Raw genomic sequence first — 16726 nt, 5'->3', positions numbered from 1 at the left:
CGCGTTATAGATTCACCGATATTGGCAAGATGAAACTCGAGAGATATAAGTTGTTCCCTCGAGCAGTTAAATCTTTCGTTATTCCACGTCGTACATAAATTGTAAGTGTATCGTAAATAGAGATAGAAATCGTTAGAAGGACTCTCGCGAACTTTTCTCCTTCTTTTTTCTATTTTTCTTCAAAAAATAGACCCCTCCGCGAGAGGGTTACAATTACCGAACTTTTGCAAAATTGCTTTGTTTCTTTCCGCGACGTTACTTGGCACGTAGATTTAACGCTAGATGATTTACGCGCGTAAACTTAACTCCGGTAGCTTGAAATTTTCCAAATCGTTGAATCCTTGCCAATTTGCGTTAGCGATGTTCCTACTCGTTTCGTAAATGAAAGAATTCGGGGAGAAAAATGAAAAGGAGAACAAACCTGACACCCTCCCAAGGGCTCGGCGCTCTCGTCGGGGAGAATCTGTTGCTCCCAACGGGTGGCGTAGCGTAGGGTATTCCAAGGTAGACGTCGATCGGTTTGAGGAACTTGGCGTTCTCGAAGGACCTGATCAGGCCTCGAACCTCGCCGTATCGAGTTTGCACGATCCGCGGGTTGAGGCTGCTCTTGATCGAGAGCGAGTAGGCGCTTGGCTCGAGGATCAGGAGCCAAAGTAATAGCAGCGGAAGGAATTCCATCGCGCGACGAGCGGTATCCGCTATCGATCACCGGCCCACCGGACGATTCCTCTTCATTTAGTCAGCCTGGCGCAACGACGATTATCTGCCGAAAACGACGCGAGGACCCATCGCCGCCCTTGCCCCCTCTGAAAAAGCCCAAACAACAAAATTGCACTTTTCCCCGGGAGTTGGTTTAGACGATGATTCCACGGTACGCGTGGTTTATGCTTTCTAATAAGAGATACAATTTGGTATAGAGCTTCGATAGAAGCCTCCTACTAGAGTATTCTCTCTAAGAAAATCACTAAACTTTGGATGCTCGGAATGAACGGGCAATGAATATTTCGTGGAAACGTTAATTAAGCCAGCGAAGAAAATGATTATTAACAAGTTAGAGAGTATATTGGTCGTTATAAGAATTTACGAGCAACTTCCGACGATAACAAGCCGAGAAAATAACGTTTTAACAACGAGAGAATAGCAAAGATCTCGAATGACGTTGAAAGGCTAAAAAGAAGAGCAAGAGGAAGAAGAAGAAGAAGAAAAAAGAGATTTTTTTTTCTACGATGCTATTAAATCGCGCATTTCGTCGTATCTTGCCTCATAAATTCTCAGTAGCGTGGAATCTTGGCCGGGGCAACGAATTAACGCGTTCATTACTCACCGAGGAAGGTAGCTAGACAGGTAGGTACCTGTCTTATATCGTCCTACTGGACGTTTTCATATAGCTATACGTAGATTGGTTATGCTAGTTATCGGTGGAAAATGAATCAGTCTCCGACAAACTGCATCTCTCGCATCGATTTATATTATCGTAGGTAAATTGGTAAGCAATTGCCAGAGAAATATTTATAGCATGAGACATTTGCATAGAAACGGAATTAGATGCGTATACGTTTGCATCTACGAATGATGATCTTTTTGCGCTATTGTCCGCGGAATACGCATTTACAATTTACACAATAATCGCACATCGGTACTAATTAATCGCGATAAGGTAATGGGAACTCATTGAGGAAGGTGATAAGACGAAGGGGTAAAGTGATCGATGGAGATAAGGGAAGGAAGAAACGTCGAGCAATGAAAGGGAGGAAGATAGAGAGGAGAATGTAACTGAGTGCACTCGTACGTGGAACCATTATGGAAATCAGTACTTATCGGCTCGGAAAGGAAGCTGAAAATTCAGCGTCGCGTAACAGGATCACGTCTTTCTCGTCGTCATTTGCGAGAAGAAGGAATGCTACGAAGGATCTCGGGAGTTCTCGGGAGAGAACGTGGATCAGCTATTTCGCACGTATTACTTTTCTCGATAATTTCTCTTCCTTATCGACGGAGCTCGTTTCTTTTCTCCCTATTTTTCATTCGACATTTCTTTCATCTTTCGTTATTTTCGATCGATTCTTAATATACTCCGCGTTATTACGTTACGTGACGAATCGCTAAATCAAATAATCAATGTTTATTCCCTCTCAAAGAGATTTTATTTCCTTCGATCAATTTTATAACGAATCATTATTTTTCTATTTGCAATTTGCGCGAACGAACGAAAGCCGCGTGCTTCGATTATATTTTTTATTTCAAACTCTGACGCGAGTTAGTTCCGCGATTTTCTATTTCTTTATTTCTATCATAGATGCGCATACGTATACGCGAAATGATCGAACTTTTTCATTTTCTACGACGGTCGGAGAGAAAAGTCTCTAGATGAATTTCTTCCGATAATTCGATATTTCAATAATCTTTATAATCGTTTTCATAGTCTTTCAAAGTTTAGCTCACCGTCTGGCGGATAAGGAAAAGATATTACTTAAGTTAAACTTTGTTATTTCAAAACTTACCATTCGAGCCGATCATCGAGTTCAATTAACTGCTTCGGCTACTTCTGTCGAAGATTTAGCAGCCGGTGGACTCTCGTAAGGGTGCGATTTTCACCGATAGCATTTTAGCTCTCGTACTTTTCTCTTCCGAACTGATCGACTTAAAACACCGTTTATCGATGATCGATTGGACGTCGTTAGAAATTTGTTCGGTCTAACGTCTACGCGCGTTTCCCTTCGATTCATATCACGCGTATCGCGAGATTAGTCTATCAGCGAATTTGGATTTTTCCCCCGTGTCAACGTTTTAACTTACTCATCTTTCTCGTTTCATTATTCCATAAATCACGCTCGCGTAATTCTTCGTAAACTGAAACATAATAAAAAATATTACGAGATATTATTATTTAATTAAACTTTCATTATACTCGCAATACACGTTGCGTTACAGAAAAATACGAGGAAGTTACGATCTAATAACTCGGATATTTCTGTAAGAAAAACTTATAAAAAATAAAATCTAACGTTGTAAAATATAGAATCTTAAATTTATTCGGAACGACGCGTACGTGACTATATCTCTGCGAGTGTTGCCCTTCTCGTCTCTTTCGAGCACTCGTGTCTCATCTCATTTCTTTTCTCTTTCCTCATCCCGTCTGTCATTCTTTCTTCTTCTCGTTTTTCTCTTTTTCAGCGAGTTAGATGTCTATATTCTTACAATATTTAATATTATTATAATTTTGCGTTATTCTAGCGAAACTCGTAATCCTTTAATTAGGGTCCACCGTCGCACCGTACAATTTTTTGAGGTATCGTTATCTTCAACGCTCCTCTTGTAAGCTCGGAAATCTTAGTTATCTACGAGTAGAGTTTGCATGGAAATTGACGTTATACGGACTTTTCGAGGTTGACTGCGAGAAGAAGATAAGAAATAATACAAATAAGTAACATTTAAGAACGCGAAGGGAACTTTTAATGGAAACAAAAATATGTATTTGTCGCGTACGATCGAATAAATACGTTTGAAAAATATGAAGACGTACGCGTCGGTATGATTAAAATTTAACCATAAATAGTTGGTATATTTCTCTAAAGTAAAGCAACGTCGAATTTTCCGGTGCGGGAAATCCGTTTCAAGACAGTTTTAATTAGTTACAAAGTCGTAACTTACAACTTGTTTGTCAAATTGAATATCTTTAAAGAGGAAATTACAAGAACGGCATTTATTTAACATCACGCGTTCATTTTCGTACATTATATGAGAAACAATTTACCATTAGGCTCGATTAAAAGCGATAATCCGATCTCCTATAATATATAAACTATTATCTCTCGCAAGAGTGTAAATTAAATCTCGATCTATCCAAACTCCCTCCCCGTGTGTCCGCGTCAAGACCGCAAAAATTACGCAATGTTAAACTTATAATGCACAATTTATATTCTAATATAATTATATTATTTGGGAGGCGAAAATGGGAAACATTTTGGAAACATTTCGTTGCAACGAAAACTTAAAATGATTCTAACAAAAGTAGAAGTATCACTCGAACATAATCGATCGACGTAAGAGGGATTCGAGATAAATCCGATAAACGTGAAATTAATTACCAAGCATAGGAATTAACGTCAAATCCAGTAAGCTATTTTCATAACAGCAAAATAACGTGGTACGTATGTTCGATAAAGAAACTTTAGCCGATGAACAGGAACGAAGGAAGATCATTAAGGGAGAGTAGGTAGAACAATTACGTGGTTTATTCGCTCTCATTAAACTCTTATTAGTACGACCTCTTACGAGAGAGAGAGAAAGAGAGAGAGAGAGAGGATTACTCGAAAACACGCGTAACATTCGCGAAAACTCATTCGAAATTGATCGAGAGATAACACAAACGAAGGGATTATCATCGCTAAGAGACGGCAAACGTAATTAGCTCCATTCGAATGTAATTACTAGCCGAAGGCGTACCGAGATTCGCGAAGCTTTAGCTGTCATAATCGGCGAGCGAGTCGATACATTGGCTCGACGATGGGGAAGTAAGACGGTAACCGCACCGGAACTTTTCCAATTAAATTAGTAAGGTAACCGCAAAATAAATAACGCGATCGTTACAAAGTCGACCTAAACTTTTGCTGCGATTAAACGAGCGGAGTGATCGATGGTAGATCGGATCGATAGTAGACCGCCCTTGTCTATTTATTGAATTTGTAAGCGGTCCAAAATTTCCGAGCCCTTAGATTCGAATTGGAAAAAAAGAAGGAATGATGGATCTTTCGTTAAGATTGAAAGGAGAGAAATTATTTGGACGTTTAAACGCACGGAACACCTAGTTTTTTCTCTCTTCTCATCAAGGATCCTCCTTCCCCTCGTTCTTTTTCAATCTTTTTCAGCGACGAACCATCATGGAAAAGCGCGCAATCGATTCCTCTGTGCGCTCACGATCCGCGAAAAACACTTTACGATCAGTGCTCTTTAAGCTTTTAAACGCACGACCGAGACGATGTCAGCGACGATAAGCGACGCGATTTATCATCGGGCTAGCAATGCTGAGAAAAATCCGTGTCAGCCGTTCTTTCAAAACTGCGGCCATCGAGCTACGCGATTGTGCGCTGGTGCATCACGGGAGACAGTTGAATACCTTTTCAACGAATTTCGTATTTTCAAAATAACGAACTGTTTTCCTGAATTTTAACGATCCCATTTATTCCTATACTTTATCTCTTTTTTCTGGCCTTCCTTCGACGCGATACTACACGCATGCATATACGACTCTCTTTTCTTCTTTTATTTATTACATTTCGCGTTTTACATATCCGCGATATATTATCCGTAGAAAAAAAAAAAAACGTTCTGGTTTCGAATAGTAAATTACTGCGAATAAAGTTAAGTCGGTAGAATTGATATAATATAATAAATTAGCATAAAAGAGAGAGAGTGATAATTTATATCAACCGTAAGAGGCCGTCTTCCTTAACAAGGAATAAATCTACGCTTACCGAGAACGTATAATACTAAATAGCGAAACAATAAAGTCAGGGCAGAAATTCGTTCATTTTAGAGAGCTATAAAATGGGAGAGGATATATGTACGCGCACGCAACTCTTGCTATAAACCATAACTTGCTCGAAACTCGATTAGCATGTAACTCGATAAATGAACGAAGCGTAAACTCCTAAGTACCTCGGGGAGCCTCGAAATCCGTGTAACTCGCGAACACAAGCGTCAATATAATAATCCTGATCGATAATGAATATCAGTGGAACGATTAAGCTAAGGTATGACGAGTGATATGGCCGGTGATTATAGTAACTTGACCCGACGATAAAATGCGACGCTTTTGGTCGCCACTAAATTTGACTTCCTTCTTTCATTTGAGAAGATTTTCGTTGAAAATTGCGCACAATATTTGATATAAAAGAGAGCTTGATATTTGATTTGACTTTTCCATCTAATTATTTTCCGACCGCGTTTGGTTCATTTTTCATTCGTATCTCGCAGGACGTCGTTTGAATTCCACGAAAATAATTAATCTAACCGTGAAAATTGCTTTCGAGCTTCGGAAGATATCTTCATCATATTTGTCCGTGCGCGAGGAATTTTCAGAGCGTGCACCGCGTTTCGACGGACCGCCTTTAATCAGCCTAGTAATATGTATATTAGTGTGAGCCCGAGCTCTTGTAAATGCAATTAAACAACAGTGCGCCGTCGCGTAAAAGTGTGAACTCTGAAAACACGAAAGACAGAAACGATGCTGCTGCGCCAACTCTCGCAACTCTTCTTCTGCATCTTCTTCCCGTCGGTATAACATACCATCCGAACCGTGCCAAATTAAAACGTAGCTGCAAATTACTTTGCGTGCTTTCGCGTAATTTCATTCCCCCGTGTGTGTATAGTATATTATTATTATTATTATCATTAATATTATTATCTTTTTCATTATTCGTTTTGTACATCGGATGTTCTATGCGCTACGTTCCTATTTCGCAAAACGTAACGCAGCGAGAGACGAGAAGGAATATTTCTAAAATCAGCTTTCAAATTTCGTCGAGATTTAATCGATCCCTCTGATTTTACAACTGTATACGTATGTAGAACGAAGCACTCGATAAATCTTTTCAAACGAACGATCTATGCGTCGTTACCTTCGGCTATTCATTGTTTTCTATATAATCGCATATATTGAAACATTAGTAGGTAATGAACATTTATTCAATATCGGATAGCAGAAGAATTTTCATCTATTTTATGAAAGGATTTTGATATAAACGAATATAAGCATAATAGGGGAAGAAATATGCGAGTACCTACTACAATCTTTCGATATAGATATAATATCAATGCATCTACGTAGGGATTGGCGTACTTCCATATCGCGGGCGTTTTTAATCATTCGATACATCAAACTTGAGCACAGGCCCTCGAGACATCTCGCGTGCTCCTGTTAACGTGGACTATTATTACGATCTGAAGTAGACATAGTGACTCTGGTCTACCGCAAGCGAAATATCGTTGCACCGGGGAAAAGCTATTCTAGTCATTGTTGACTTTTAACCGTTGAATTCATACGAACTGGGAATATTTGCTACCTCGAAAACGGTTAATTACACATAAGGTAAAATTACTGAAAACGAATTCGGGAATCTTTACCCATTCGATTCTTTTTTTCCGTTTGACTATTCGCCGATCTCGGAAAAATACGATTTAATCGATCGTATTACATCCTATCCGATGAAATAAAATATAACGCGATACGGGATACCGAAAAAGGTTTCTTTCGCGTAGGTACATCGACAATATTATTATCCGTCAATTCCTCATAGCAGCGTTGACTTTTTTTGCTTCGAATTAATTATTTGACTTCTTCCGACAGTCGCTTCGTTATTCGTAATTAGTAACTAAGAGGATTCTGACGTTGGAAAGATCGCTGAAAATCGTACCGGATGCCGGAAGCATAAATCGTCCTCTTTTACGTTTCTCTGCAAAGTATCTTTCTATTTTTTTCTCTCTCTTCCTCTTTCTGCTCGCCTACGAGCGGTCTTGGCTCAGCTTTTAATTAAGTTAATTAGATTAATTAATAAATTCGAGCTAACACGGTAGGGAGGAGGTTGTTATACGTAAGCGTCACTTTATTACGATATGATAGTTCAACGATTCGTCGAAATTTTTATCGACATTCTTCGCAGCTAGTTAATTTAAATAATCCGATCAAACGAATATACTAATATCAAACGTGAGAACTTTGAATATAAGAACGAACGAATGCGAGAAAAATGTACGATATTTATACGTGTGCTTAAGAAAAATAATTCTTTTCGAAGAACAGGAATAAAAACTATCTATAAAAGAAGCACATATGGCGAATTTGAGTTTCGTAGGTGCGGTAAAAAAATGTCTTCCCTTAAAATTGCATACTGAGAGAGAGAAAAATACGCTAACTAACATTGTCTTTACCGGAAATACGTGGAATTTTACTTCGGGGACTTTTCTCTTCTGGACAACCTGGAATTTTCCATTTACTTTCCATTATTCGTTCAAATTCTCCCACGGAGACACATACGCACACACGTATTACGTTCAACTGTTGGAATTTCCACTCTGACAAATCGAAACTGGACAATTTAGTCGCTTTTTGTCGACCCCTCTAGTCGCGAGGTTTCAACGAGAGTTTGTGTATGTACTGGTTTTCTCGTTAAGGTTTGTAAATGATCGAGAAGTTTTATTTCATTCTAAAAAGTACAAAGGGCTTCCCTTTATTTATACTATTTTCCTTTCTCCCTAGTATCTACTTATTTAAATAATGCAACTCTATTGTTTATACATTAACTATATTAGTCGGTTAAAATTACAAATACCGATGCTTCTACCAAAGATCGATATTTCTTTCTCGCGTTTGTAAAAAATGCATAAGAAAAATGTTACGTAGCCGTCCGATGTAACATCCTAAATGAGTGGATTATTTAACAATTTGAAGGCTCTCTCTCTCTCATGAGATGCTCAACTCGCGAGAGTTCCGAGTTGAAACTTAGTAAAGACGGAAATTGAGCGGGAGAGTAGGTAGAGTAAGAGCTAACAACGTTGAAAAACGAGCGAAGCGAGAAAAGGCAAAAGTCAAACGTTAAGTGTAGCGCAACGAGCTCGCAAGCCTATTGCAAAAGAGCACAATTTGTTTGCTTCCAAAGGAAGGCACGAGAGAAAATCCCAAAAGTTTTATTTATGATTAGAGCAATGCGCAAAATCGCTAGGTATGCGAGTAGATACTGGGTTGTTTCGTAAAATATTAATGTACCTTTGACAATGATTTCATAGACTAATACTAATACAGTTAACATCTAGTTTTAGACATTCATTTCGCTGTAGCTATTCTTTTGTTAAACCAAATGAAATGTATAAAACTGAATAAAATCTGCAGTAATTTCTAAAAGAGGTTGTATCGGATGTACTTACCTATATACATAACTAATTGTAAGTGCGTACGTACGGAACATTTTGATGGAATGTTTTTTACATTTTTCTACGTAAAATTCGTTCCAGTAGTCACGGTTCGCGTGTACTGCGAAACTACATATATATCTATATCATTATATATCATTATATTCCTCTAAACTTGGTGTATTTTTTACGATACGACATTTCTCGGTCTCCCCCGCCATTTGAATGACGCTATTTGAAAGTTTACTACTTTAACGCAGCGAGTGCTATCGATCCGATGACAGGTCGATGCCAATGATACGTACTAGAAATTCTATGAGGAAATAGGATTCGAAGAGTGCACGCTTGTTATTTTCTACGTAATAATTACAAGTATAGGTATGAAAAATATATAAAGTTAAGGTCGATGTTGGTCCGTTAAGCCGTTAAAATATCGTTCGTTCGTTCGTTCGTTTTCGTTAACTTTCTGCTAAGATATCTTGAAATAGAAATTCTTGTTCGTGTATCGTTGTATCGTTGATCGAGCGTAGGATAGTGAAGTTGACGTTTTCAAGGATTACCAAACGGAATCTATATGGTAGCCATATTGGGAAGAGAGAGGAAACTCGAGTGGACAACAATGGTAGTTCGATAGCGCAATCCTTCCACTTAGAGGGAGCAATGCTCGAGCAACAAACATCGAGTCGTGCTCCTTTCAATTTCATGCCTGGAAGAGGTCGGGAATTGAATGCCGAGGAGATTTACGAAAGTCGCGCATTTAGTTAGTTTTGACCTCTCTATCGTTGGGGAGTTTATCGTCGAGAAGATATAACGGCTTGAAAAATATTTTGTAGAAACTCTTAGGGATTTGACGGAGCGAGCCTTTCTATAGTAAAACGAACAACGCGTATATCTCACCATTCTACGCATCCGGTTATCTATTCCCTTCCTATCCTATCAGGATTTACGACGTTCCGCAAACTTTTCGCAAAGCTTCAAAAATCCGATTGATTTTTTCTACTAATATTTATCTACGCGATTATTAAATACGAGTACATGCTTTTACGTAATACGCATTTGCTACATTATCGCTAAATTGTTTCTGAAAGCACTCCATCGTTGTTATTATATTTATACGATACGTTATTGTATTTACGTGGTAGTTTAAAACGCGTTGGGATACGCTTGAGGAGAGCGAACGACAAGATTTGCATTCATTTTTATGCTACGACATAAAAGCGACGTGTTATCCATCGCAGCATCCTATCGCGCGCATAACGCTAGGAGTTGGTCGTGAAGTTAGATGGTAAATGAGTCGAAGGAAGGCTGCAAATAAATTAGGAGACATTAGTTTGTCGTTGTATTTCCTGGCTGGCTGGATGGTTGGCTGGATGGTTGGCTGGATGTACGAGAAGCGAGCCGTTGCGTATGATACTGCGAAAGAAAAATGACTCGGCGCCCTGGACGTAGCGTCTAATTAACTCACGAGCATCCCTCTTTCTCTTTTCTTTTTTTCTTCTTTTCTTCTTTTCTTTTTTTCTTTTTCTCCCCTTTTCGTCTTTTCTCCTTTTCTTTTTCCTTTTCCCTTTTTATTTTCGGTTGTTGCTTTTCGCTCTTCCTTTTCCTTTTTGCAAGAATTGTCACGAACCAACGGAGGGTGTCGTCCAACACGAACAAAGACCACTGGGATGCTTTGTTTCGCACAAAAGCCAACGGCCTGTCCAACGATAATAGAAAAATAATGGAAAAAACGTAATAAATCGTGCGATTTTTTAATTAATATTCGCTTCCGCGTGTGTACCGTTTCGTCGTCGTTCTTCCTTACATGTACGATACACAACGCGAACACTTTTCAACGTTCGTCGTCACGTTTGGACACGTGCATACTTTCTGTTATTTTTAAAAGAGACAAGAAATTCAATCAGATGAAATGGTAATGTGGGAAACGACTAAAAGGGAGCAAAAATGTATATTAAAACGAATAATCGATCGATATCGCGTATTGCTCATTTCTTTTGTTACAAAAATAGTCGAAATAAATGTTACGAATGAAAATAGAAGAAAATATAATAACTTTCGCGGAATACGAGAAAGATATTTTGCGAGGAAATGCACGCAAATGAGAGATAAAATAGAGAATCGACAACGCGTTGCGCGAGATCTTTTAATTGATCTATTTCAATTTAATTAGAATGTCTACCAATGCAATTCCGTAATTAAACAATTCTTCATTATATTAGTTAAATAATCACGATATTCTAACTGCACGACTACTAGCGTTACTCCGAATAATTATTTTACTTCATTTGGACGTTTTATTTGAAAACCTGTCCTCCTTCGAGGCTTCAACTGATATTTTCTAACTCGATTGCAACATTCTTGGTATCTAGGTATTAGAAACCCTTTGAAGCTAAGAACCTTAAGACTAACATAGAGTAGGCATAACAGCAGCTAAGCACATTTTACGATTGTATTGACTGTCACGCTGAATAAATATATTAGAAATCGAAAAGATTGAAGATTGCAGTAGAAGAACCTCTTTATAATTTATCAGAAGTTGGATAAAGACTTATAGAGAAGAGAATCTCATTTCTCTACGTAACAACAAACATCGTGCAGTATTGTGTCGTCGGTCGTCTCACAGCTTATCTCCGACGTCACAAATAGGTTCTATCGTCGTACACCTACGATAGGTCGGCCATAATCGTAACCTGCCATTGCGTCCAACCCACGAAACGTATGAATGTGTACGTGTACGTGTGTGTGTGTGTGTGTGTGAGTGTAAGCCGTTTCCTTTTCCTTGGCCAGTGTCTTCTCCCTCGGGAAAGCTTTTCCTTAGCAATACGAGGTCCCTCTTGTCCAAAGCGCGTACGTGACTCTCCGTGTTTCCTCTCACCAAGACCCTCTTTTATACAAGAGAGAGAGAGAGAGAGAAAGAGAATCCCAGGAACTAGATACCGCGATGACGCGCGAACGTGCCTATATCTTCGTCTAATGAGCCAGAAAGGAAGCCCATAGCCTCGAGTATCTCAACCTGCACTCTTCTCCTTCCTTGATAAACCCGTAGACGATGCAAAAATAGAAAAACATATCTACCTACTCGTTTTTGCAATTTTACGCTCGAAAGGGGAAACTGGATAGCTTTCTTCTTTTTCCTCTTTTTTCTAACTTCCACAATACTATTTTCGTCTCTCTCTTGTGTTTCACCTTATCCGCGAAATTTTAATTACATTTCTTTTCTTTTCACTTTGCGACCGTAAGTTTTATCTATAACTTTTTTTACATTAACGAACGATGACAATTCTTTTCATATTTCATCGATTCATATATTAATATTCGAATATGCGCGATATTTAGGCCTTTAATAATTTTTCCTTCCCTTTTTTAATGGATCCCAGTAGATACTTATTGCTCCTCCTATATCGATTCAATCTCAATGGGTCTATATTTAATAAGTTATCAGATTTATGTATATGGCTCTTATAAAATACGATTCTTTAATGAGATTTTAAATCTCAGGATTATGAAGAAAAATGTTATATGGTTGGATAGAATGATATCCTTATATTATGTTAATATTGTAACGGGTAATATATGTTAATAACTTCTTTCGCTACGCTCAAACAATGCTTTTAAGAAAGTGGCATGTTTAGAGCGATATAAAAAGGTTAAAATCCTATTTAATGTTACCTGCCATGGAACGTCATCTCTGCAAATATATGCGCATATTATAAATAATTAACGTTTCGTGCGTAGAATTTACTGAAAATTTGAAATATCAGTGCAATATGAGAAAATGGTATGCATGCTCGCGAATTGTTCACGAGGTAGAATTCGCAAAGAGAAGTTGGAACTATTAGTAATTATCTGCTCGGCAGATCGTCCATGACTATTGCACGCAAACTCGAACGCTTATCGAAGAAGCCGATTTCCATTAATTCCGATGAAGCCGAGTTGAATTCTATATTTCTAAGAAAATTCATCTATAAATATGTACATACAATATATTTAATAGATTTCGAATAATCGACGATTAATAATTAGAATGGGATTCTATTATTTTTTCTTCAATCTACAGATCTCTCTCTCTTTCTCTCTCGTTACAATATATTAAGTTAGTTTCTCTTATTAGATATTATCAGAAATTCCTCGAATCTAGGAGTTAGTTTCGAAGCTCATCCTATTCAATCTGAATTCATTAATGCTCGAAGATATAGTCAAACATTGAATGCATCTGTCGTGCTTCAAATTTACCTGGCTCTCTCGTATGTCTAACGCTTATAAACAAACACCGAATGTAATAGAGGAAGGTAACGTTCGTACAGGTACCCGCAATATCCCCTAGACTTACATATGTGCGTCTAGGTACGCACAAATACTAGGATAGAGGATATAGGTAACGCCCGCATATAACATTGCATTTGAACGTGTCGGAGAAGCAACATTGGATGCGTTGCTTCTCCCAGCCATTATCTCGCTCGACCCGCGATTAGAACCGAGAATATCGAGATATCTAACTGTGCGCTATCAAATATTGTGCGGTCAAACATTCACGAACCGTTGCGTTTGCAGCAAGTTTGAGTTCGGATTTTGGTTGTGATAGCGTGCCAAACTATCACCGACAAAGATCTTCCCCGACTAGCCAGTTTAATTCTACAGACGGAGAGCCCCTGCCACGCCGATCCATTCTACTTCGATCCGTTCAACTTCGAATCTACCGAATAACGCTTCATCTTGCGATTATAATTATTACAAATTTAACCGAAAATCTCCATTGAAACTTTTTATTTAATCGCTTTTATCTAATTCCATTTTTCACCTAGTCTTATTCATTTCGATGGTTAGAAAGGAAACGAATTATCCTACCCAGTTCCCAAATAAGAAGAATTATAGACGCATAATTTCCATTAGAAAAATTTATCTCTCGAGAGTTTTCCAAGAAGAATCGATCAAAGAAATAAGAATTCTCCGAATGATTTTTAGGAATAGTTTAAGATAAAGCAAAATAACAAAGTAACGCAGTCACGATGTTCTTCTGTTTATTCGAAGACTCCAACGGAAATCCTCGAAACCTCTCGTCACTGTTTTTTTCCTTGTTGTAATGTAGAACCTCAAAGAACGATGATTAATAACCTCACAATTCAACGCTAAGCGCAGAGAGTGTATACGAGGTCAGAGACCATGATACGAACTCGTGATGGAACACCCACGTTGAAAGGTATATCGATCGAAGGCCAACAACCCGAAGAGGAATAATAAAAATGCCGAAAGAACAACAAAAAATCATTGTAATAGTTTAAGGGTCGTTGCACATTATGCGAAATCCGTGCCTTTGCAAATACCTGTACCTTATTTCATCTCGTACGAACTTTCGTTCAAAATAATCAGCGACGAAACAATTGACACGGCTCCCAGCGTCGAGAGGCTTGCAAGGATCTCGAATAAATCATAAAAAATATATAAAAAAAGAACGGTATGGATAATTATATTCGTAATATAATATATTAAATGTCTCGAAGAGCGCGTTTTTGTTCCAACTATATTGCATATATCTTAGGTATTTAAATGTAGTATATTCGTACGTTCGTATATTCAAATAAATTCAATGTGGTTATTATGATTTTACAGTGTCTAGTGTTAAATAAAACGATAAATTGTAACGTTATTCACAGTCCTCGCACACGTTCATCTTTTCACGAGACAAAGAGATCTTTCCGCGATGCAAATTCACCTTTGCAGAAACGTCAACGTCCGAAACCCTTTTCAGTCTTCGAGCAAAGAGCTTTTACGTCGTCGCGTATTTCCGTTATCATACCCTAGCTGCGTTCTTAAGGTAAGCAGGGTAAACCGCAGGAGCGGAAAAAAAAGCGCCCAACTGGGGCGACATTCGATGACGATGTCGGCGGCCCTTTCGTCATTATTTTAACTCGCTCGCGTAGCTTTTGTTATTGCCTTGTTATGTAACTCAGCGAGTTACCTGTAAAGTAAATAAATAATAAAGACTATCGTACGTGCGATAAGAACAACAAGAAGTGAATCTGCAGTAGAAGAGGAAACCTTTTGCATAAAACGTGAGCGGTTTGTTTTGCATATCTTTCTACTTTGTTGTGTCGTATGTACATACATTCACTCGTGTCTCGACTTCAGCGTGGAAGATTTGCAATGTCACTATGTATCTTCTCTTTCTCTTTTTCTTTCTCTTTTTCTCTCTATCTCTATCACTTCTTTTTCTTTTCCCTACGCATTCATCCAGCTGTACCAACGCCACGTGAGAAAAATCGATATTCGCATCAACGTCTCTTTCGGTCTATTCGAAAGCGACGAGTATGGAAAGCGACGTGTAATGTACAAGGTGGATCATTTAAATGGAACCAAATTTCAAAGAACACGTTTATTTTTTGCAAACGAATGGATAAAATTATCTATGAAAAATCAAATATATATATATATAGAAAAATATTCGGATCGTATGAAATATTCTATTGTGCATATGCGCAAAGAGTAATAGGACAATCCAAATGAACGTGTGTTCCTTAAATCAGAAACAGAAACCGGAACGATGAATTCCCGACGGAAGACGCCATCGCGAGTCTTCGAAAGTGAATCCAGGGAAACTACTCTCTCGCTGCAAGGAGGGTCCTTAATTATGGCAGCATTATCCGTGGTAGAACGTAGACACTTATCCACTGTCTTCGTACTCGAGCTCGCGAGAGCTTATTCATTCTCAAGGAAGCGAAGTAATCATTTCGCGCTACGTAGGTATAATATCTTGAGTTTAATTAGTTAGTCGAGAAGATAAGGGCTTTGAAAAGCTGTGTCGTTTAAATTTAATATAAATCTATTCGATATAACTATCGCAAAAATTGCATAGTCTTTTTCTTCGATTTCGAGCGTCGAGCGTCCAAACAAACTTAATTTAATGCTTTTAGTATTATCGAATGAGGTGAATCGATTGCTCGATAAATTCGTTGCTCGTAAACGAAAAGCATTTATTATTCGGTGGGTAACATCATAAATGCCGAACACGCACGTACGTGAATCAGGTCCGAGGATGTTAAGAAGGTAATATTGTTGTTAAACATTAACGTCGGCCGAAATAATACGAGAGGGCCCTCTTTGCTAGGATTTACATGTTAAACGTTCAAATCCCTTATCTAATGTCACAACTTAATCTCATACTTCTTCTTTCCCTTTAATACTTAATACTCTCTTTGTGCCGTGATAAAGATTTACATAAAGATTGACGTCTATGTAAGAACTTTACGTTTATTCAATTTATTTTACGAATATTTGTTTCATTTTTCCGCATGAAATATACACGAACGATATATTTATTTATGAAGATAAATAAAACGAACGTGAATATAATTGAATGTAAATATTAAACGAGATACTGCAATATGTTTTGAGCGATTATTATATCGTTAACGCAAATATTTATTAAATTTACAAATAAATATTTTCCATAACAGAAATAACTTGAAGTATATTGTTTTTTTTTCTTCGCAAAGTATATTACAATCGACAAGCTATTAAGTGTAAATACGTGCAATTGACCGTTAATGTTTGCCAAAAATGTTCGGAACGCGAAGGGTTAATCCAGCGTCGCTAAATACGTGCCTGACCAATAATCGACCTGACTACTACTGCGCGTGTACGCACTTGTGTATGTACATAATGCGCTTCTGGTTGGTAAAAGCTTTAATCGCTAATAGAGCTATTATAGTACTACCACTGTCATATTTTTACCAATTTCGTGCCTCTTTCAATTATCGTTATTAACCGGAGACTAATATGTTAATGTTATCTACTTAAAATGTAAATATTATAATAGCTTAGCCAT

General features: G+C 37.9%; 1 protein-coding gene across 11 annotated transcripts in view; it reads right to left on the bottom strand.

Moving 5' to 3' along the window:
- The window catches only part of LOC122518188 (neuroligin-4, X-linked-like), a 170143-nt gene that overhangs the window by 115943 nt on the left and 37474 nt on the right, over nucleotides 1–16726 (bottom strand). For 9 of the 11 annotated variants that reach the window (XM_043636934.1, XM_043636931.1, XM_043636935.1 and 6 more), the window contains 2 exons: nucleotides 2499–2847; nucleotides 422–806 (listed from right to left, as the gene is read on the bottom strand). In XM_043636934.1, coding sequence (XP_043492869.1) covers nucleotides 422–678 — 257 coding nt within the window. In that variant the 5' untranslated portion in view covers nucleotides 679–806; nucleotides 2499–2847. Of the gene's footprint in view, nucleotides 1–421; nucleotides 807–2498; nucleotides 2848–3046; nucleotides 3341–16726 lie in introns of those variants that run through there. The other 2 variants (XM_043636933.1, XM_043636938.1) reach the window with 2 other exon arrangements.

Source organism: Polistes fuscatus, unplaced genomic scaffold (genome assembly GCF_010416935.1).
Source record: "Polistes fuscatus isolate 324 unplaced genomic scaffold, CU_Pfus_HIC Scaffold23, whole genome shotgun sequence".
In the NCBI taxonomy this organism is placed as follows: Eukaryota; Metazoa; Arthropoda; class Insecta; order Hymenoptera; family Vespidae; genus Polistes; species Polistes fuscatus.
The sequence above is the reverse complement of the archived record's forward strand: the minus strand, read 5'-3'. Positions and strand labels throughout refer to the sequence as shown.